The sequence below is a fragment of the Chiloscyllium punctatum genome, chromosome 18, assembly GCF_047496795.1.
Source record: "Chiloscyllium punctatum isolate Juve2018m chromosome 18, sChiPun1.3, whole genome shotgun sequence".
Taxonomy (NCBI): Eukaryota; Metazoa; Chordata; class Chondrichthyes; order Orectolobiformes; family Hemiscylliidae; genus Chiloscyllium; species Chiloscyllium punctatum.
Window position 1 is genome coordinate 72,140,915 of NC_092756.1, and position 22,525 is coordinate 72,163,439.

General features: G+C 40.7%; 1 protein-coding gene across 2 annotated transcripts in view; it reads left to right on the top strand.

The window, feature by feature from the left end:
- Positions 1-12,163, top strand: part of LOC140489198 (myosin-9-like) — a 166,534-nt gene extending 154,371 nt beyond the window's left edge. For both annotated transcript variants that reach the window (XM_072588474.1, XM_072588475.1), the window contains 4 exons: positions 2,937-3,145; positions 5,415-5,523; positions 6,738-6,910; positions 9,973-12,163. In XM_072588474.1, coding sequence (XP_072444575.1) covers positions 2,937-3,145; positions 5,415-5,523; positions 6,738-6,910; positions 9,973-10,087 — 606 coding nt within the window. In that variant the 3' untranslated portion in view covers positions 10,088-12,163. The remainder of the gene's footprint in view (positions 1-2,936; positions 3,146-5,414; positions 5,524-6,737; positions 6,911-9,972) is intronic.
- The last annotated feature ends 10,362 nt before the right edge of the window (positions 12,164-22,525 follow it).

Sequence of the window (22,525 nt, forward strand, 5' to 3'; positions counted from 1 at the left end):
GTTATGGGAAGGATGGTTCTGCAGTGTCTTTGGTGAGCTGGTGCTAACCTAAAGTTGGATGGATGGCTTTGACACAAACCAGTAAAGTATATCCATTTTAAGGTGTGCAAGTCTTGTATATGGTCCACCCATTATTTAGTAAATGTTTCCTCTGTAACGCATGCTTCTGATTCAGTAAGTTATGAATATGTAAGGATCAATATGAATCACGAAGGTGGAATTAATGAAATCCTTATTAACCTCCGGATGTACTAGTTCATCTACCTGAACTGTGTAGAAACTCTACAGAAAAAGGATCTAGCCTAAGGAGTCAATGCTGACCAAGTTTCATGATTTGGAGATGTCTGTGTTGGACTGGGGTGTACAAAATTAGAAATCACATAACACCAGATTATAGTCCAGCAGGTTTATTTGGAAGCACTAGCTTTTGGAGCGCTGCTCCCTCATCAGGTGGTTGTGGAGAATAAGATTGTAAGACACCAAATTTATAGCAAAAGTTTACAGTGTGATGTAACTGAAATGATATATTGAAAAGGACCTGGATTATTGGTTAAGTGTCTCACCTTTTATAATGTCCATATTGGTTTCAGTTTTTTCATTTGTAAATCACAAAACCTGTTTTAGAAGTTATGTTCTCAAGTGAACTTTAACAATTGGTGTCATGTCAGCCCAGATAATATATTGTTAGCTCCCTGTGTGAGGCTCTGTGCCACAATGGTCAGACTGATTCTAATCTAAAAAACTGATTTACAGAATCTTACATGGATTCATGCAGTTTTTGAGCAAAGTAAAATGTAATTCTGCAAGTACAAATTCACCCCACAAACTTGTGTATGTGTGCATGTGGGTGTGTCTGTGTAGGGGGTGTGGACAGTTATGAGCCTCTGTGAGAGGATGTGTGTAAAGGGGTTTAAGTTTGTGTTTGTGTTTGTGTGTGTGTGTGTGTGTGTGTGTGGGGGGGGCAGGGGGGAGTGCAATGAGTCACTTGTCATGTGACATGAACCCAAGGTCCCGGTTGAGACCATCCCCATGGGTACCGAACTTGGCTATCAGCCTCTGCTCAGCTACTTTTCGTTGTTGCCTGTCCCAAAGTCCGTCTTGGAGGACGGTCACCCGAAGGTCCGAGGTCGAATGTCCCGGACCACTGAAGTGCCCTCCACTTGGGAGGAACACTCCTGTCTATTGATTGTTGTGCACTCACGCAGACCCTCTCTCATTAGGGCGTCACGGTGGCTCAGTGGTTAGCACTGTTGCCTCTCAGCATCAGGGTCCCACGTTAGATTCCAACCTCAGGTGACTATCTGTCTGTGTGGAGTTTGCACATTCTCCCCATGTCTGTGTGGGTTTCCTCCGGGTGCTCTGGTTTTCACCCACAGTCCAAAGATGTGCTGGTTAGGTGAATTGGCCATGCTTAAAAATTGTCAATTGGGTGCATTAGTCAGAGGGAAGAGGGGTTTGGGTGGGTTGCTCTTCGGAGGGTCGGTGTGGACCTGTTGGGCCAAAGGGCTTGTTTCCACACTGTAGGGAATCTAATCTAATCATACACTTACACACATACAAACACCGTCTCACAGACATGCAACTGCACACATATACATATAAGTTTGTGGGGTGAATTTGTATTTGCAGAATTACATTTTACTTTGCTCAAAAACTCATGAATCCATGTAAGATTCAGTTTTTTTTAGATTTGAAACAGTCTGACCATTGTGGCACAGACAGCCTCTCACAGGGAAGCTCACACCTTCAGTATGTTATCTGGTCTGACATGACACCAATTATTAAAGTTCACTTGAGAATGTAACTTCTAAAAAAGGTTTTGTGATTTACATATGAAAGAACTGAAACCAACCTGGTCATTCTAAAAGGTGAGTGCATTAACAATCAGGGTCTTTTTCAATATATCGTTTCAGTGACATCACACTGTAAATGTTTGCTATAAATTCTGTGTCTTACAGTCTTATTCCCCACAAGCACCTGTTGAAGGAGCAGGGCTCTAAAAGCTAGTGCTTCCAAATAAACGTGTTGGACTATAACCTGGTGTTGTGATTTCATCCTGATCTGATCACAGATGGGGAATTAGAATAAATTGCCAACATCTTTTTTTTGTTTGCTACACTGAAATGCTGTAATGGAATTTTCATTATAATGCTATTAGTGATATTACTAGCAACATACATAGATGTGAGCGATTAATTTAAAATTGAAATTCCATGGGAAATGCTTACATTGCAGGTTCCAAAGCATTGGGAGGCTACATTGTCTTTGATAGTTCCCAAATCAGTTTCAGGAACAGTTAAACATGAGCCTATGGTTGCCGTATGGCCCAAATGTGCATGTGGAACTTTTCCTGCAGCCTTTCCAATCAAGTAGCAGGAGCACGCTTCAAAATAAAGCCCCTAAACTGTATGGTCTTTGTTAAATAACACATATATGCATGTGCCAAAGTGGCATTGAGTTCCATAAAATTGCCTTATTGTTACAATTTATAAGTTGCGAGCTGGTCTGTATTAATTGCCTAAATTTCAGTTTAGTTGTAACTTGAAAAATTTTGGTAGTAAAAATAAAATGGAGGAATGTGTTACATGCAGTCCATCGACTTGGCAGATAATGTGAAGTATCTTTTTGATTCAGTCTGCACACTTAAATTGCTTGTGTGACTTAAAACAATTGTTCTGAAGATTCTGATAGAGAACATATGCATGATTTACTGAGCCTAATATTTTGGGCTGATTTAATTCTACTGCAGTATGTCTGTAATCCCATACACTCTACTTTTGGGAAGAACTTAGCAGGGAAGGTAGTTTATCAGAACTGGAAACTATGCTGTGGATTACGGTATTTTGGTCAAAAGGTTTCACTCCTCACTCTCGTGCTGATTTAAAGAACTAAGTCTGTTTAAATGTTAAAGTTTTGCATTTAATTCTGTTGCTCAGGTTGACCAGATAAATGCAGATCTTTCAGCTGAACGCAGCAATGCCCAGAAGGCTGAAAATGCTCGCCAGCAATTGGAACGTCAGAATAAGGAGCTGAAAGCCAAGTTGCAAGAGATGGAGAATGCTGTTAGATCTAAATACAAGGCAAATATCACAGCACTGGAGGCTAAAATTGCTCAGCTGGAGGAGCAACTCGATACAGAAACACGGTATAAAAAGTTCTGAAATGATATATAGGTGAAATAAGCCAGGAGCAAATATTTTTGAGGAGGTAGGGTAGAAACTGTTTTTGAAGTGATTGAAAGCTAAACTAATAATGTTCCTTATTGTGATTCACTGTGCTCTTTCTTAGCCTTCTGAAAGTGAATTTGAGAAATATATCTGCTGCAGTTTAAAATTTAAAGTTTGAATTAGGAAATGTTTCTATGCATAAATATAGAACTAGATAAGACCAATGTTCCCCTTTGTTGTAATGGTGCTTTGATCAAGACATTTTAGAAATGTTAAAAAAAACTCTTTAAAGGTTACAGCACAGAATGAGGCCATGTCGTCTTTTTTAACTAGCTGTCAATAGAGCAGGGCTTGTTAGGGTTCATAACGTTACTGCGTTCCCTCTTAATCTGACCCTAATTAATAGCTTGCTGTTTCTACTATGGTCTTTCTGGCTCAATTCCTTTTGCAACCAGCTTCACACTTCCTAATAATGCATTATGGTTCAGGGTCTATTTTAAACCCTTAACCATAACTCAAGCATACCTCTCCATTAGGGCAATTGATCCTGTTCTGTTGAGCTATGTATACAAGTTCCACCTCTCTCACAACTGGTCCCACTGCCCCCAGAATCTCCCTTTGCACCATCCACAGTCATGCATTCATCTACTAAATCATCCTGAATCTGCATTCATTAGTTTGTGGTTACTGGAAATAATCTTGAACTTGGAGTCTTTTTTTGATCTCTTTCCTTGTTTAAAATTTCTCTACAGGACTTCATTATTGTTTTTTTCCTAGTCTTGCTGGTATTGACACAGACTGTCTGTTTGCCCTCCATCCTTTATGCTTTGCAGCTATTTGCTGACATTCTTGACCCTGACATTAGGAGGTAATATGCTGACCTGATTCATATCAGCATCCACAGAAATATCTGTCTGTTCCCCTAACTGTAGAATCCTCTATTATTGTTGCAAGAGGAACTAACATTTGCCCGTATTGAAATCATTTTTGCTCAGTAAAAAATAAAATCCACTATGAATTCTCCTATAACACTTGCTTGGTGGTCCTCAACTCCCTGGTGGTTACCCACTCCCTTGCTGCCTGTACGCTCCCCTTAGCTACTACATGACTGCTTCTAGAGCTATACCATCCAAGGAGGCCTTCAAGAGTGAAAGAAGGTGAGGGACCTCGAAGTGAGGACCTGCCTGTTAGAATAGGGGCTTACCTATATTAAATCAGTCAGAACATTAGTGATTCCCTGGAATTTGCTTGAGGTCCCAATCATGACTTTGGATTGGATTTGGATGTCACTGTTTGAGTCTAGGGATGGGCAACAAATTCGAGCGATGCCCACATCTCCTCCCACAAGAATATAGAGAAAGGACCACTGCATTGTTAAAGCACTATTTCAGTCAATACTTCAATATTCAAAGAAAATTTGGAAGTATGTCACCATTCCTTCACTATCACTAGGTCAAAATCCTGGAATTCCCTCCCTAATGGTATTGTGGGTCAAGTGGTTCAAGAAGGCAGCTATCTCAAGCACAATGAGGGACGGGCAATAAATGCTGATCAGCCAGCAAGTGAATTAAAAAAAACAGTACTGACTAAATATTTTGGCAGTGACTTTGGAGTTGTGCAGGAAGCACAGCTGTTTGTGGGCAGCACTTTCAACTTTGACTTTGAGGGTATGAATGGGCTGGTGTAAATAATAAGCCAGCTGCTACCGAATTAGCTAATCATTGAAATTTTCTGTTCAGTAAATGACTTGTTCATAATGTTTACTGTACTAATTTTAAAGTTGAGTTTTAAATCTCATTGATCAGTATTCTTGTAAATATGTTTTAACCAGTAACTGCCAATGAAACTAAGATGTTACTGGCTGGGTTGGTAAATAGCATACTCATTGTGGTGATGAGCTATCATTTGAGGAAGATTCCAGGTTTGATCTTTGATCTGTGGTTAATTAACTGACTTCCGATGGGACATGTTTAGGCCATAACCTCTGAGTTTGGTAAGAGGGAATATTAATCAGCAGTGATTGCTATTTAACATCTCTGGAAGGATTTGCTGGCGGTAAGAGTACTTGGAGAGGATTGAACTCATTTGTAATATTCTAAACAGTCAAATAGTCTTTAAAGTTGACTAGATCTCATACTTAGCCCATTGCACTTCACCTAAGTGGTTATCAGCACACATCAATTGACCAGTTCATGTTAGTGCCTTGAGAAAATATACAAACTAATTTTACTGACTTTGTCAAACTAGGGAAAAACAAGCTGCCAGTAAATTAGTGCGTCGCTCTGAAAAGAGGCTGAAGGAGGTGATGCTGCAGATGGAGGATGAAAGACGCAATTCTGATCAATACAAAGACCAGGTCAGTCACAAGTTTTGATAATCTCTTGTGAGATTGTGCTTTTGAAATACAAGCTGCACAAGTTTCACTTGTTTTATTTCCCCCTTCCCAAACTCTTTCGAAACCATATGCTTTTCTTGACTGCCGTCTGTTTGGACCTCTAAAGTTTCCCTCAAGATGACTGCCCCTTAAGTCTGCCTTGACTTTTTTTTCAAGGTAGTGTGATTCATCAAACAGCAAGGCAAATATGAACGCGTAAAATAAGAATAGATGAAGGGCTTAGTGGTATACTACTACACCTATTCTGTATATTCATATTTGCCTTTTGGAGTTACATGTTGTGAAAGTCTTCTGATAAGTCAGTTACCTCTTGCTGTAATAACTACCCATGTGATTTATGAATTTTAGCTAAGCTGTGTACATTCCAATCCACACTACAACATAAACAGCAGGTCAAAAAGTTGTTAAATCAAGAAATTGAAGCATTTATTTCTCCATTATTATAGTCAGCTTTTTTTATTTCATGAAACTCACCCTGAAACTTCTCTAGTGTTAACCCTCTGAATGTAATACTTTTAAACTGGCTGCTGGATGGAGCATTCAAAAGACCATTCTGAATTTCCTCCCACTCTGGGAAAACCTACATGAATTCTGTTCAATCCCTCCCATTAGTCTTGAGTCCTTCTGACATCACCCGCTGGTTCTGAAACAACAAAAGACTTTTTGCCAGAAGTTACAATTCCTTAGAATTAATGTGATCATAACACTTGTCACCTATGGCTTTATCATCTCAGCCACTGTTGGATTTGAGGTTTGTTTCAGCCTAGGCTACACCAAGTTGACCCACTAGCTTTTGGTACGGATTAAGTGATCTCCTTTGCATGGGTATGACTCTGTCTCACTGGGGAAAAAATCCTGCTGTCCAGAATCTGTCCGATCCTTCCAGTGGACTGTTGAGTTAAATAGCCAAATTATTAGAATGTGTCAGAGCTGGTCATAATTAAACTGTAATGTTGTTTTGAGGAGTCCAGAACTTAAACTGCAGAAAGTAGAACTGCAGGAAATTCTAGCACTTCAGCCATGAGTTGTATCTGTGTAGTTAAATGTGGACCCAGTGCAAGGTTATACTTTGTTTTCTTTAGAAAGATGGCTAAATTCATAGTAAATGGTGATTGGCAAACTGGAGTAATGGAAGTTATAGCCCTGTGATCCTAGTTTGTACATGTTCATTACAGGTCGAAAAAGCAAACTCTCGTTTGAAGCAATTGAAACGACAGCTGGAGGAGGCAGAAGAGGAAGCCCAGCGTGCAAATGCTTCCCGCAGAAAACTGCAGCGGGAACTGGAAGATACCACTGAAACAGCAGATGCAATGACCCGTGAAGTCAGCACACTCAAGAGCAAGCTCAGGTAAGAAGATGTTGATCGTGCTCACACTGAGAAAATCCTGTTTTTGAGAATAATAACAAAGCTAAAAGAAAAATTGCTGGAGAAACGCCATATGTCTGGGTTGCATCTGTGGGAAGAAAGCAAACTTAACATTTCAAAGTTCTTGGTGACTCTTTAGAACTGATAATAGCAAGAAGCTAAAGTAGGGGAGGGGTGATTTGAGAGAAGGGGAGCGGATAGGTGGAGACAGAGCCCAGACCGAGCAATATGAAAGGGGTAGGTAAATGAGGAAATAATGGATAGCAGGCCAGGACAGAAGAAAAGCTGAATGAGAGCTCAGAGTGAGAAAATTGGATAGCAATACTGAATTCAACCCATATAATGTGATAATGAACATGAATATGTGGAGATGGTGACTGTGTGCATATTACAACCAATGCTGTAACACAACCATTTGTGGGTGGGTTTTAAAATAAAAAAGGATGGAATTGGGCCCTAAGGTTATTGAAGCTGAAGTTGATTCCTAGAGGTTGCAGGTCCTAAGCAGAAAGTGAGATTATGTTCTTCAAACTTAGTTTGTGGCACAATGGAATGCTGCAGCAGCCTGCAACAGAAATATTGGCCAGTGCATGCAGTGTGTATGTTGAAGTGGTAGTCAACTGGAAGTTCAGGGTCATTTTTGTGGAGAGAGCATAGGTGTTCTACAAAGTGGTGACCCAGCTTGTGTTTTGTCTCTGGTATGTAGCGGAAGAACACATTGTGAATAGCAAATACAATAGTCTAGATTGAGTGAAGTATATTTAAATAGCTATTTCAGCAGAAAGCTATGTTTGAGGCCCTGGATGTGGAGGAAGGAGGTAAATGGGCAGGGATTGCATCTTCTGTGGTTGCATAATAAGGTGGCTGGGAGTGTGAGAAGATGTTGGGATTGGAGCAGTGGTGTACCAGTGTGTCAGAGGGAACAGTCCTTGCAGAATGCTGACAAGGGAGGGAAGAGAAATGTGTCTGGTCGTGGCATCCCATTGTACACTGTCATTTGTCATCTCAATCTTTCAGATTAGGAGGCTTGTAAGGACAGATGGACCTTGTTATTGTGGGAGGAAAGGTGAGGGATGAGGGCTGAAGTGTAGGAGATAGGTCAGACATGGTTAAGTGTCTTGTTGACCACAGTAGTGAGGAATCCTCAGTTGAGGAAAAAGGTGGATGTTTGAGGGCCCCATGGGGAAGGTGGCATCATCAGAACAGATGCAGTGGAGACTGAGAGACTGGAAGAATGGGATGGATTCCTTGGAAAAGCAGAGTGTGCAGATGTATAGTCGAGGTAATGGAGTGTTGGTGGGCTTGTAGTGTACATCGGTGGCCAGTCGATCCCCAGAAATGGAAACTGATGTTGAAGGGAAGAGAGGAGTCTGAGATGGACCAGGTGAAAGTGAGTGCAGGATGGAGACTGGAAGCTAAATTGACAAATTTTTCCAGTTCCAAATGAGAGGAAGCAGCACCAATGATGTCACGGATATACTGGAGAAAAGATTGATTGGAGGGACCCAAGTAAGTTTGGAATAGGGAATGTTCAATGTCCCACAAAGAGACAGGAATAACTGGGGTCAATACAGGTAGCCTTGGCCACACCTTTGCCTTGAAGAAAGTTATTAATGTATTTAAATTAACTGGATCTGTCCAACTTTCATTTGTTTCTAGCCACATTCATTGTCCTTTTTCACGTGATGCCGTGGAAGAGAGGCAGGAATATGTACGTTCACATTCTGCCTTGGCAGTGAAACAACATTCAGTTGTGAAGTGGCAGAAATATAAAAAATTACTCAGACAAGACCAAAGAGATGCTTTGTCAAGATACATTGGGCAAAAATGAATGATTCAAAGGGAATTGGAAAGGAGTAAGGTGATTGTAAATTGGTAAAATTTCAAAGTTAATGAAACAAGTGTTAGGGAATTTATTTCAAGGAAATTTGAACTGAAAAGGAAACTAAGATCACACAATTAAAATTGTTTAGCTTCAGTCCTATCCATGGATAGGAACGGTTTAGACACTTATGGACCAGGTACAGGGAAATGGGGTTAGCATGGATCGACCTTTTGGTCAGTACGCACCAGTTTGGACTGAAAGGCTGTTTTGTAGGACTCTATGACTCTGTTCTTTTGAAAACTTGAAATCGAAAAACATTGTTCAGTTTTTGGTTTTCTAGTCATTGGGAAGTTTGTTTTCAATCTCTGCCAGGCAGCAAGTAAGGCTATTTCCTGAAAGGGTTTGTTTCTAGTTTGCTTTGGTCAGCAGGAAAATTAAGCCAGTTTGAGGGACTGTTGCAAATTTCCTAGTGGAAGAAATTAAGTTTGCATATTTATTGCAAGTGCACAATCTCTGAGAACCTTGTCAAATTCATGCTTTACTTAAAGCATTTATTTGAGTTTGCAGGCCCACTCCAGTATCGTTGTTTATATTTCCTTTTTAATCTCTCTACTCCTGCCTGTCCAAAGTTCCAAATGCACCTTCCAAGTGTTTTTAACCCTTTTCATTTCTAAAGTCATAGCAAGCTCTTGGCTAATAATATCTTTCTCCCCAAATGTTGCCAGATATGGTGAATTCCTAAGCGTTTTCCCTTTGTATTTCAGATTTCCTGCATCTGGAGTGTTTTCTTTAATTTTAGTTGAAATCTGATGCCAAGTTGATTGAGATTTTCAAAGAGTAATCAATAGACATTTGTTAGGTTGGTTATCCAGTGATATGAAACTATGGAAAGCAAATAGAATTTAGTAATTGATCCTTTGAACAGACTCCAGTATTGCACAACTGCAAGGAAATATGAATTTTGCTCATTCTGGGTTGTGCTGTCAGTTTTTATTAAATTGCCAGTTGGAGGGGTCTGATTTTAAATTTTATTGAATCCTTAGCTAATACTAATGGACATGTTAATATGTAATGTGTTGAGAAACTGTTAATTACAAAAGAAGCCTGACCTATTGAGTTGAAGCTTACTGCATGTTGCTGATCAGTACGTCTCTCAAGTTCTTAAATTGCTTTACATGAAGTTCATCGTGAAAAAATATTCAAATGTGTTTCTTCATAGGCGTGGGGAGTTGCCATTCGGTATACGTCGTACTGCAGGCAGAAAACTGGATGAAATATCGGATGATGATGTTGAAGGTCGAGGTGAAGCAGGCGATTCCAAAGCTGCTGAATAAATGCCAAAACGCCAATCTACATTCAGTATAAACGCCATCACTGGGCTTATTGTGATTACGATTTTTTTAAAAAATGCATAACTGTATATTTTATGCTGCTGTAGGTAACATCAGGCCACTTGGCCCCTCTTCTTTCCTGCTCAGCTTTATGTAACTTTCTGAATAATTTTGTAATGTGCTAATAGTGTAGAACAATTATTATGTATCAGGAAGAACAAGGTTCGTACATGCAGCAGCAGACCGAGTGAAGGAGGGTTTAAGACCTAATCCTTATGTAGAATTCTGTTTCCTAAAATTAATTGCAGTTTCTATAATTCTCGGCTTATGACCTGACCTAGCCTAGAGTTGAGCCTATAGAGCAATCTTTTTCATTTCCTTCAAAAGAAGAGTTTTGTCCTTTATTTTACTTTGGGTACATTTTTAGTAGTGTGATTTAGGGCTGTAGCATTTTGTTGGGCAAGAGGCCTTGGGAACTCATGTCTAGTTTTAGATGGCAAACTCATGTTGTTTTGACAATCCTTTATAACCATTTGGGATTCACACAGCAAAAGTTAATCCAGTGGTTCAGAAACATCAGTGGGTGTTGTACAAATGACACAATGATGATCTGAAAATTAAATTCTGAGGAAAGCATTGATGTTTACTAACAGCAGTTCCATCTCATTGGAAATATCTCATTCATATTTGAAGTCTTGCTGCTTGGAGTTGGCCTGTTTTGGGGAGCAGGCTGCCCAATCACTGCCCAAGAGGTTTCAGTGGCATTGAGAACAGAATTTTCCCTTTTCCTGCTGATGTGAATTGGCTGAAGTAGTAATAGAAAACAATAACTTTTAACTGGAAATCTGTTTTCAGTTTAGCTTTGTCCATACTGATTTGAGGCTTAGCAAACCAGTGTGCTTTCCCTAACACTTATTTTCTGTGAATTAATTGTGACAATCTTTATTTTCTAGCTTTAGTTATTGGAATCTATGGAATGGTCTATTTTCATGGGAAAGTAGAGTAGAGAACATATCATTTTCCTTTAGTTGTTATCTATTAAAGTTTTCAAATAATGAACTTATTCAGAGTCAACTCCAGAATATGTAGTTAGCATAGGCATTCCTCTTATTTTAAAGGAAGGCTTCTAACCAGTACTCTTAGTTCTGTGGCATATCTCTGAGTCGTTAAAAACTCAAACTACAGTTTCTGCTTAAGTCAGTTATTTGTTGAACATTCTGCTTGGTTCAGAATGTCTGTTTGAAATTCTTGGTCAAGAGCAGCACAGAACTGGATGTACATGTTCACTGATAGACCAGACAATGCAAATCAAACCTGGCCAGTTCCAAGACTTCTCTGCAAATGTTTTAATGTGCAATGACATCCCAAGAAGACTGTTGAAAGGAAACCTATAGATATATATATTCATTTTTTTATCTAAATGAGTATCACTTCATAAATGTATTGGAAACAGTTTTTGATAATCTGTTGGCTATACTGGATTTGTAAAATGACTTCATTTCCTGTGATTCTTTTAAGGACCAAATATATATTTAAACAAGGAAATATATAATCAAGAAAAATTTGTTAATGGATTCTCACTTTTATATATATATGCATATAATGTAACCATTTGCTCTGGCCAATCATGATCTTTTTTTTCTGAGCACTGGCCTCCAATTGAAGAAAATTAAAATAAACTGGAAAATGTGCTAAATCTCAAACTGCACAGTTTTAAACTCAATGCCCAGCTCTGGTACATATAACAATCTTGTATCCAGCTTCTCTTATTCACTGAATTGTTTGGGACCTTGGTTTGATATGTTTTACATACATAACACATTGGGCTAAGAGAGTAAAAAATGTCTCCCTTTCCTAAATGCTGCAACATTTATTTTCCGCACAGGAGACGTTGCTCCATTTACCTTCCTGTCAGGTTTGCTACAGAAACTGGTTGAATTCTCAACAGACACATACGCACTCTCATATTCTTGTAAAAGTGCCTTAAACATGTGTCACACCAGTGCCGCTAAACTGAATTGTAACAGTGGTTTGCAGATGTTACCACAAATGTGTTACAAATAAAGATTTATTGAAAAATTCTAGTTGATGTGAAGGTTTGTCAACTTCTCCATTTTGTGACATTCATGAGAATTAAACTCCATTTATGTTGATCTTTGCTGTGCTATCCTGCAGCAGTGAGGGGGGTGCGTCTTGCTTGCTAGCAATATAACAGTTCAGGTGTGTTTATTTTACAGCTTTGTGATACTCCACAGTTTTCTCTCTCCAAGAGGACAGGTATCGATGGTTTCTTCAGTTCAATTGCTGCAGCAAGCTGTCCAATGAAGGCATTCAATTTATGCAAATAGTTATAGCGATACAGCAGGGAACCAAATCTTTCAGTCCAACTTGTCCATGCCACTAGATATCCTATATAAATCTAGTCTCGTTTGCCAGCACCCAGCCCATAATCCCTCTAAACTCTTATTCCTATATCCAATATTCCTTTTAAATGTTGTAATCATACCAGCCTCCACCACTTCCTCTGGTAGCTCATTCCATATATGCACCACCCTCTGTGAAAAGGTTGCCCCTTAGGTCCCTTTTATATCTTCCCCCCTCACCTTAAGCCTATACCCTCCAGTTTTGGATTTTCCCACCCTGGGGAAAATCCTTGCCTATTTACCCTACTCATGTCCCTCATTATTTTATTAACCTCTGAGGCTGCCCTCAGTCTCTGACATTCCAGGGAAAATAGCCCCAGCCTATTCAGGCTCAAACACTCTAACCCTGGGAACGTCCTTGTAAATCTTTTCTGAACCCTTTCAAGTTTCACAACATCCTTCTTATAGGAGGGAGACCATAATACTCTAAAATGGCCTAACCAACGTCCTGTATAGCTGCAACATGACCTCCCAACTCCATACTTAATGCACTGACCATTAAAGGAAAGCATACCAAATGCTGTCTTCACTCTTATCTATCCACAACTTCACTTACAAGAATTATAAACCTGCAATCCAAGGCCTTTATCCAACAATACTCCCTAGGACCTTACCAATAAGTATATAAGCTGTGTACTGATTTGCCCTACCAAAATACAGAACTGGTTCAAAGGTAGAAGTTAGAGGGTGGTGGTGAAGGCAAGGACTGATTAAGGATAGTCAACATGGCTTTGTGTGTGGGAAATCATGTCTCCACAAACTTGATTGAGTTTTTTTTTAGAAATAACAAAGAGGGTTGATGAGGGCAGAGCAGTAGATGTGATCTATATGGACTTCAGTAAGGCATTCGACAAGGTTCCCATATGGACTTCAGGAAGGCATTCGACAAGGTTCCCCATGGGAGACTGATTAGCAAGGTTAGATCTCATGGAATACAGGGAGAACTAGCCATTTGGATACAGAACTGGCTCAAAGGTAGAGGACAGAGGGTGGTGGTGGAGGGGTGGAGGGCTGGAGGCCTGTAACCAGTGGAGTGTCACAAGGAATCTGTGCTGGGTCCTCTACTTTTTGTCATTTACATAAATGATTTGGATGTGAGCCTAAGAGGTACAGTTAGTAAGTTTGCAGATGACACCAAAATTGGAGGTGTAGTGGACAGCAAAGAGAGTTACCTCAAATTACAACAGGATCTTGACCAGATGGGCCAATGGTCTGAGAAGTGGCAGATGGAGTTTAATTCGGATAAATACAAGGTGCTGCATTTTTGGATAAGCAAATCTTAGCAGGACTTATACACCTTAATGGTAAGGTCCTAGGGAGTGTTGCTGAACAAAGAGACCTTGGAGTGCAGGTTCATAGCTCCTTGAAAGTGGAGTCGCAAGTAGATAGGATAGTGAAGAAGGCGTTTGGTATGCTTTCCTTTATTGGTCAGAGTATTGAGTACAGGAGTTGGGAGGTCATGTTGTGGTTGTACAGGACATTGGTTAGGCCACTGTTGGAATATTGCATGCAATTCTGGTCTCCTTCCTATCGGAAAGATGTTGTGAAACTTGAAAGGGTTCAGAAAAGATTTACAAGGATGTTGCCAGGCTTGGAGAATTTGAGCTATAGGGAGAAGCTGAAAAGGCTGGGGCTGTTTTCTCTGGAGCATCGGAAACTGAGGGGTGACCTTACAGAAGTTTACAAAATTATGTGGGGCATGGATAGGATAAATAGTCAAAATCTTTTCCCTGGGTTTGGGAGTCCAGAACTAGAGGGCATAGGTTTAGGGTGTGAGAGGAAAGATAGAAAAGAGATCTACGGGGCAACTTTTTCACACACATGGTGGTACATGTGTGGAATGAGCTGCCAGAGGAAGTGGTGGAGGCTGGTACAATTGCGATATTTAAGAGGCATTTGGATGGGTATATGAATAGGAAGGGTTTGGAGGGATATCATCTGGGTGCTGGCAGGTGGGACTAGATTGGGTTGGGAAATCTGGTTGGCATGGATGGGTTGGACTGAAGGGTCTGTTTCTATGCTGTACATTTCTATGACTCTAAAATGCAGCACCTTATATTTATCTGAATTAAACCCCATCTGCTACTCCCGTTGGCCCATCTGATCAAGATCCTGTTGTACTGAGGTAACTCCTTCACTGTCCAATACACCTCTAATTTTAGTGTCATCTGCAAGCTTACTAACCACACCACCTATAATCACAGCCAAATCATATATACTATCTGATAGATGTTAAAGCAAAGGCAAAAATGCATGTTACTGGTCACAGTGAATCTCAAGAGCCTGGTGTCTGTACATCAATCTATACTTGGAAACCTTTCATTGGCATTTTTTTATGACTACCAGGAATGCTGCATAATCAATAGTTTGAATCCAAGCCACTGGCATATGCAAGTATATATCAATGTGGATTTCACAATATCTCCAGTATTGTTTAGAATGAAACTATTCAGCCCATCATTTGTTTTTGTGCTAGCTCTCCAAATTAGCCTCATGACTAGGTACAATTCTGCCGTTCCCCATACCCTTACACATTGTTTCTATTTAATTAATGTAATGCCATCTGAATTAAAACTCTCTCCTCTGCATTTCCACAAAGTGTAATCCAGACTCAATTCACTTGTGCAAACTTTTTTTCTTGTCATGTTTTCTATTTTGTAAATCCCTTTGAATCTATGCACTCTTGTCCTCGATCCTTTTCAGCAGGAACACTTTTTCTTTCCATCTATTCTATTCAGGCCCCTCATGATTTTTGAAACTTTCCGCCAGAGCCCCTTTTAGCTGCCATTTCTCAAAGGAGAACAGTCTCGAGATTTGAAATGGGTAAGTCATGTCCAGTAAATCTATTTGAATTTGTGGTGGTGGGTGAGGGATTGCCTATGCATTCTATCCTATAGAAACATCATTGATAAGATTCCATGAGGAAGTTGTAAGAAAAGGCACATCATGTTGGAGGTAATGTCATAAGCATGAAATTTCTTAAGGGTGAGAGAGCAGGGGTAAGATGTGATATGGGATCACCAGAGGTCGAGACTAGGGTCTCAAGCTTTTCACTATTTAAATAATTTATATAAAAGCAGTACATACAAGTTGATAGTGATTCCTTGTTAGTGGCACAGTTCAATGATAGATGGGAGCAGCAAGTTACAAATGCACATTGATAGACAAATGGGGAAAATGGCAAGTGGTTTCATGATCATTCACTTTGAAGGAGACAGTTGAGGATGAAGTACCAAAATTACAAAGTTAATATAACTAAGATGGAAGGAAACTGTCTGTCTCTAGTTTCAGGTCACAGCATAAAACCTAATTTGGGAATTGGTTTTGTTCAGTTGGCTGGATCGTTGGTTTGCAGAGCAGTGTAATGCCAATAGCGTGGTTTCAATTCCTACACCGGTTTGAGGTTATCATGAAGGGCATTGCTTTTCCACCTCACCCCTTGCCTGAGGTCTTGGTGGCCCTTAGGTTAAATCACCCCAGTTGCTTCTCTTTAAGAAGAGATCAGCGTCTATAGTCTGGAAGACTATGGTGACATGAATAAATCTAAATTGGCTGTATCAGTACCCAGATAAAACAATCTGTATTAGTTTTAAAGAAGCCAGATCAATGGATCTTTAATTAGTGTTAATGTTTATTGAACAAAGAAACCAAGCTAGTTAATGCAAGTTTGTAAAATGATAATCTAATATCCCTTTGAAAAACCTACAACGTGCAAAAATCCAGTAGATTAAGCGGGGGGGGGGGGGGGAGGGGAAATTATCTCTGCAAAATTCACATGTTTTTAAAAAACTCAAGGTAAAAATGAGAACGTTTGATTTAGTAAGTTGGCACATGACACTAAAATAGGTGGTATCGTGGACAGTGAGGAAGGTTTTTAAATTACACTAGGACCTTGATCAGCTGGGGAAGTGGGCCAAAAAAAATGGCAAATGGTGTTTAATATAGATGTGTGAGGTCTTGCATTTTGGAAAGTCAAGTCAAGATTGGAGTTTAATGTAGCACCTTAAGGATTGTATTGGAACAGAGGGACCTTGGAGTTCAGGTGTACGATTCTCTGAAAGTGGAGTTCCAGGTAGACAGGACAGTGAAGAAGGCTTTTGGCACACTGGCCTTCTTCAGCCAAGGCATTGAGTATAGAAGTCAGGAAGTTATGTTGCAGTTATATGGGATGTTGGTGAGGTCACATGTTGAGTGTTGTGTGCTGTTTCGGTCCCCTTGCTTTAGGAAGGATGTTCTTAAACTGGAAGGAGTATGTTGTGAGGACTCAACAGTCTTAAGCTATAAGGAGAGGTTGGACGAGTTAGGATATCTTTCTTTAGAAAGTTGGAGACAGAGGGGGGATATTATAGAAGCGTATAAGATCATGAGACACCTGGATAGGGTGACTGCACTCAGTCTTTTTCTCAGGGTCGGGGAATCAAGGACTAGACGGCATCAGTTTAATGTTAGAGGGGAAAGAATAAAAGGGAATCTGAGAAGCAACTTTTTTTTAATACAGGGGGAAGTACACATGGAATGTGCTGCCGGTAGAAGTGGTTGAGGTGGGTACATTAACAACATTTAAAAGACATTTGGACAAATACTTGGATAGGAAAGGTTTAGAAGGATATGGGCCAAATGCAGGGAAATAATGTTAGTGTGGATGGAAGTTTGGGTCAGCATGGACCAGTTTGGGCCAAAGGGCCTGTTTCTGTGCTGTAGGACTCTGACTCTGGCATATGTGGACTTGTCCTATAGGCTGCAAGGCCTTGTCTGGAGGCCTGTAGTTCTGGGTTTTGTAAGTCAGTGAGGATTTTATTTTCCCTGGAGAGGCTGGATTGATGATTTAGCAATTTTACACCAGTGAAGAATTGAATTAAATTATGAAAACAGGTTGCACAGTGTAGGCTCCATTTCCTTTGAATATTGAAGAATTAAGAAGCTAAAGAGTTGAAAAGGTAGAGAGAGCGCAAATCTATTTTTACTTGGTGGCAGGAGTTCACATTCGAGAGGGAATGACCTTGAAGTTAGAATTGGGGTGCTATCAAAATAACCTTTTCTAACAAAAAGGTGATGGAAGTTTGGAATTCTTTGCCCATCTCCTATCCCCAAGCCCAAAATACACCTCGTAGTCAGAGATAAACTGAATGTTTCATAACAGGGATTGACAGATGTTTGTTTAATAAAAGGTATAAAAGCTATGGAACCCACTGGGTAAGTGGTATGAAAGTGTACTGCAATCACGATTTAATTGAACAGGGTTGAAGAGCTAATGGCCGCACACTCAGCTTGTGTTGTCACTCATACTTTAAGGCTTCAATCTTTTGAGATCAATTACAGATGAATGAAACTTGTATATTATGTAAATCATAACGTCAGGCCTTTTCACAGCTCTTTACAGCCAATTAATTACTATTGAAGCCCCACTTCAATGTTTCAGGTACAGCTGCAAATATGCACACAACTAGATGCCATAAACAACAATAGGATATGGATCAAATCATGCATCGCAAAAGACGTAGAAGCCCATCGAACCTGCTCTGCACCTAAATGAGATCCTGGCCTATCTGATCACCCTCCATTCCAGCCTTATCCCCGTAACCCTTGATTCCCTTACTGATTAAAAATCTGTCTATCGCAGCCTTGAATATACTTGACTCCGCCTCAACAGCCCTCTGTGGTAAAGAACTCTCCAGATTCACAACCCTCAAGAAATTCCTCCTCATTCTCTGTTTTAAATGTGCAACTCTTATTCTGTGATTATGCTCTCTGATCCTAGACTGCTCCCACAAGGGGGAATAATCTTTGTCAAGTCCCCTAAGAATCGTGTATGTTTCAATAAGGTTGCCTCTCATTCTTCTAAATTCCAATGAGTACAGGCCTTATCTAGTCAACTCTCCTCAAAGCAGTTCCCCACCCCCTATACCCCCCATCAGTGTTAGTTACCTTCTCTGGACTGCAGCCACTACCAGTACATGTTTTCTTGGATAAGGGGCCCAAAACTATTCATTGTATTCCAGTTTGGTCTGACTAGTGGCTTGTATGTTTTTAGCAAAACCTCCCTATCTTTTGTGATCGTACAATGCCTTTAAGAGTGATATGTTCCATTCTGCCTCTCTTGCAGAGAGGTATTGCCATAGTGATGTCAAAATGTCTGCTTCAGACAGGCAGTTAGTATATAGATTTTGTGTTCTCCCTGGGTGCTTATCTTCAAAAGAGACAAAAGGACCAGAGGGAAGGGTCAGGGCTCACATGAATGCGGAAGGTTTTTAGTTTGATTCTGAAATAGTGAGAAAGATCCAGTAACAGAAAGCTAACAGCTAGAGTGAGAAGACAGCTGTTACGCTAAATTGCCTTGCCAAGGGTGTGTTTATGTTAGAATAGTTGATGATTAGTGGTTATATTGTATAATATCTTAAGTATTTCAATAGAGTTAAAAGTTACGCTAGCTCTTCTTTTTGTTTGTATTTAACTGTGTTTTAACAATAGTGCGTTTTGCTTAAAGCCCAGTAATGACCAAACAATTTACATCTGGAATACAGCCTTTTACACTTGCCTTTAAATGACTATAAAGGTTAGGGTCTCGGCTGCCTCCTTCCTATATTTTGAGGGAACTGGTCTGATCCATAACTTTTTACACTCTATTCCCTTAAAAATGAAGGCCCACTTTCAATTTTTATTTTCCATTACCAGCTGAACTTAGATGCGAGCTTTTTGTGATTCATAACTGAGTACTCCCAAATTCCTCTGTTCTGTAGCTTTCTGCAGTTTTACTCCATTTAAATAATAGTTAGCTCTTATATTCTTCCTGTCAAAATGCATAGCCTCTCAGTTTTCCACATTCCATTCAATCTGCCAAATTTTTGCCCACTCATTCAAATTGTTTATATTCCTCTGTAGACTCTTCTTCCCACTATATGTCATCTGCAAACTAGCAAGAATGTCATGAAGAGTAGCTGGGGTGGGTTGGGGGGAGAGGGAGCTTGTTTACATTGACCCAAACAAAGCAAAGCAATTTCATGAGTAAGATGGCACACGTGACTGTACAGCATTCCTGCAGCACGGGACTAAAGGTAAAAAACAAAACCAGATTTTGGATTAGTGGTGCTGGAAGAGCACAGCAGTTCAGGCAGCATCCGAGGAGCAGTAAAATCGACGTTTCGGGCAAAAGCCCTTCATCAGGGAGCTTTTTTATGTACATTTTTATTGAAAAATAGATTATTTAATATTATAACAAATACAAAACAATACAGTTCAAAAAAGTACAAAGAAGGAGAGATGACCCACTATCACTAGTATCCTTACATTCAGTCGAAAAAGGACCATTTTGACTGGGCCAACACATCCATCCTAGGACAGGCTAAACAGAGAGACACGGAGAAATTCCAAGAGGCCTAGCATTCAAACTAGAACTACATCAATAAACACATCAATTTGCACCCCATTTGCCAACCTCTGAGGAAAACGAACTGGTATTGCTCATCTTAAACGAACTGGTATCACTCATCTTAAACGAACTGGTATTGCTCATCTTAAACGAACTGGTATCACTCATCTTAAACGAACTGGTATTGCTCATCTTAAGAGACCAAGATGCATAACTAGAAAGCAGGACAGAACATCAGTGCTTCATTGGAGGCTCACTGATGATGTTACCCTGTGTGATGACGAAATGTCTGAAAACAAACCTGTCAGTTCAACAAGCAAGCTTACAACCTGATGGGGATTGGTCTGGGTCCTCTTTTGTTTGTCATTTATATAAATGATTTGGATGAGAATATAGAAAGCATGATTAGTAAATTTGCCGACGACACCAAAATTGGTGGCATAGTTAGACAGTGAAGAAGGTTTTCTAAGAGAACAAAGAGATCTTGGTCAATGGGCTGAAAAATTACAGATGGAGTTCAACCTGGATATTGCATTTTGGTACAATAAACGAGTAGGTTTCATTGCCTTCATCGCTCAGTCCTTTGAGTGTAAGTATTGAGAAGTCATGTTGAGGTTGTACAGGACACTGGTGAGGCCTCTTCTGGAATACTGTGTTCAATTCTAGTCAACCAGTTATAGGAAGGATGTTATTAAGCTAGAGAGTGTTCAGAAGAGAATTATCAGGATGTTGCTGGGTATAGAAGGTTTGAATTATAAAGGAAGGCTGGATAGGCTGTGACTTTTTTCACTGGAGCGTTGGATGTTGAGAGGCAACCTGATTGTTTATAAATTAATGAGAGTTATAGATAGAGTTTATGGTAGTTGTCTTTTCCCTAGGATTGGGCCTTTCAAGACTAAAGGGCACATTAAGGTGAGAGGAGAGAGATTTTAAAAAGATGAGAGCCAAATTTCTTTTATACAGAGGGTGATTTGCGTATGGAATGAACTTCTTGATGAAGAGGTGGATACAGGTACAGTAGAGAAAGTGAGGACTGCAGATGCTGGAGACCAGAGTTGAAAAGTGTGATGCTGGAAAAGCGCAGCAGGTCAGTCAGCATCCGAGGAGCTGACCGTATACAGGTACAGTTACAACATTTAAAAGACATTTGGATAAGTAGATGAGCAGGAAGGATTTGGAGGGATATGAGCCAGGAGCAGGCAGGTTGGTCTAGTTTAGTTTGGGATTTTGTTTGGCATGGACTGGTTGGACCAAAGAGTCTGTTTCCATGCTGTATGACTCTATGAGGTGGACGCTCAGCTGTGATCATGTTGAATGACTGAGAAGCTCAAAGGGCTGAATTGCTACTCCTGCTCTTATTTTCTATGTTTTAATGCTTACGATGTGTTGCAGAACTTGAAACATTAACTCAATTTCTCTCTCCATCGACACTGCCAAACCTGCTGAGTTTATCCATTTTTATTTTTGTTTGTATAAAGACATAATTAATCTTTTCCGGAAGTCACAAAGTCACTGGGGCAGCGTGGTTGCTCAGTGGTTAGCGTTGCTGCCTCACAGCACCAGGGACCCAGCTTTGATTCCAGTCTCGGGCGACTGTCTGGTGTTTGCACATTCTCCCCGTGTCTGCGTGAGTTTCCTCCCACAGTTCAAAGATGTGCAGGTTAGGGTGAGTTGGCCGTGCTAAATTGCCCGTAGTGTTAGGTGCATTAGTCAGGGGTAAATGTAGGGGAATGGGTCTGGGTGGGTTACTCTTCGGAGGGTCGGTGTGGACTTGTTGGGCTGAAGGGCCTGTTTCTAATCTAAAAGTGTCCTTCTAATTTTGAGAATTAAGTCGTAGTGCTCCAATAAGTGGCTGTTGGCTGCGAATACAGCCTCTGTTTTGATTTCACGTTTCTAACTTCCAACATTCACTGTTAAAAATCACACAACACCAGGTTATAGTCCAACAGCGTTGCTCTGAAAGCCAGTGCTTCCAATTAAACCTGTTGGACTATAACCTGGTGTTGTGTGATTTTTACATTCACTGTATTTTCCTTAAGTCAATTGCCACTGGATTGTCCAGTCGGGGTACATAGGATTCACTGGCACTGAATCTCCCTGACCCCAGTTTATCCCAGGTCCAGCCCTCCCTCTCCACACTGACCCCTTTGACCTGTCCATCTTCCTTCCCACCTACAACCACCTATCACCATCCCATCCATCCTCCTCCCTCGATTTATTTCTCAACCCCCTTTCCCCTGAGGAGAGGTTCTGACCTGAAACAACAATTGCCATGCTCCTCTGATGCTGCTGGACCTGCTGGGGTCTTCCCAGCTCCACTCCGACTCTCCACCATCTGCAGTCCTCACTATCTCCCAAATCAGGAGTGTTTCTGTTTCAGGAGGTGCCGGCAGGTGGCGGTCACGGACCATGCGGGGTCGGTACTTGTTGTGTCCAGCAGGTGCCGGCAGGTGGCGGTCACGGACCATGCGGGGTCGGTACTTGTTGTGTCCAGCAGGTGCCGGCAGGTGGCGGTCACGGACCATGCGGGGCCAGTCCTTGTTGTGTTCAGCAGGTGCCGGCAGGTGGCGGTCACGGACCATGCGGGGTCGGTACTTGTTTTGTCCAGCAGGCACCGGCAGGTGGCGGTCACGGACCATGCGGGGGCCAGTC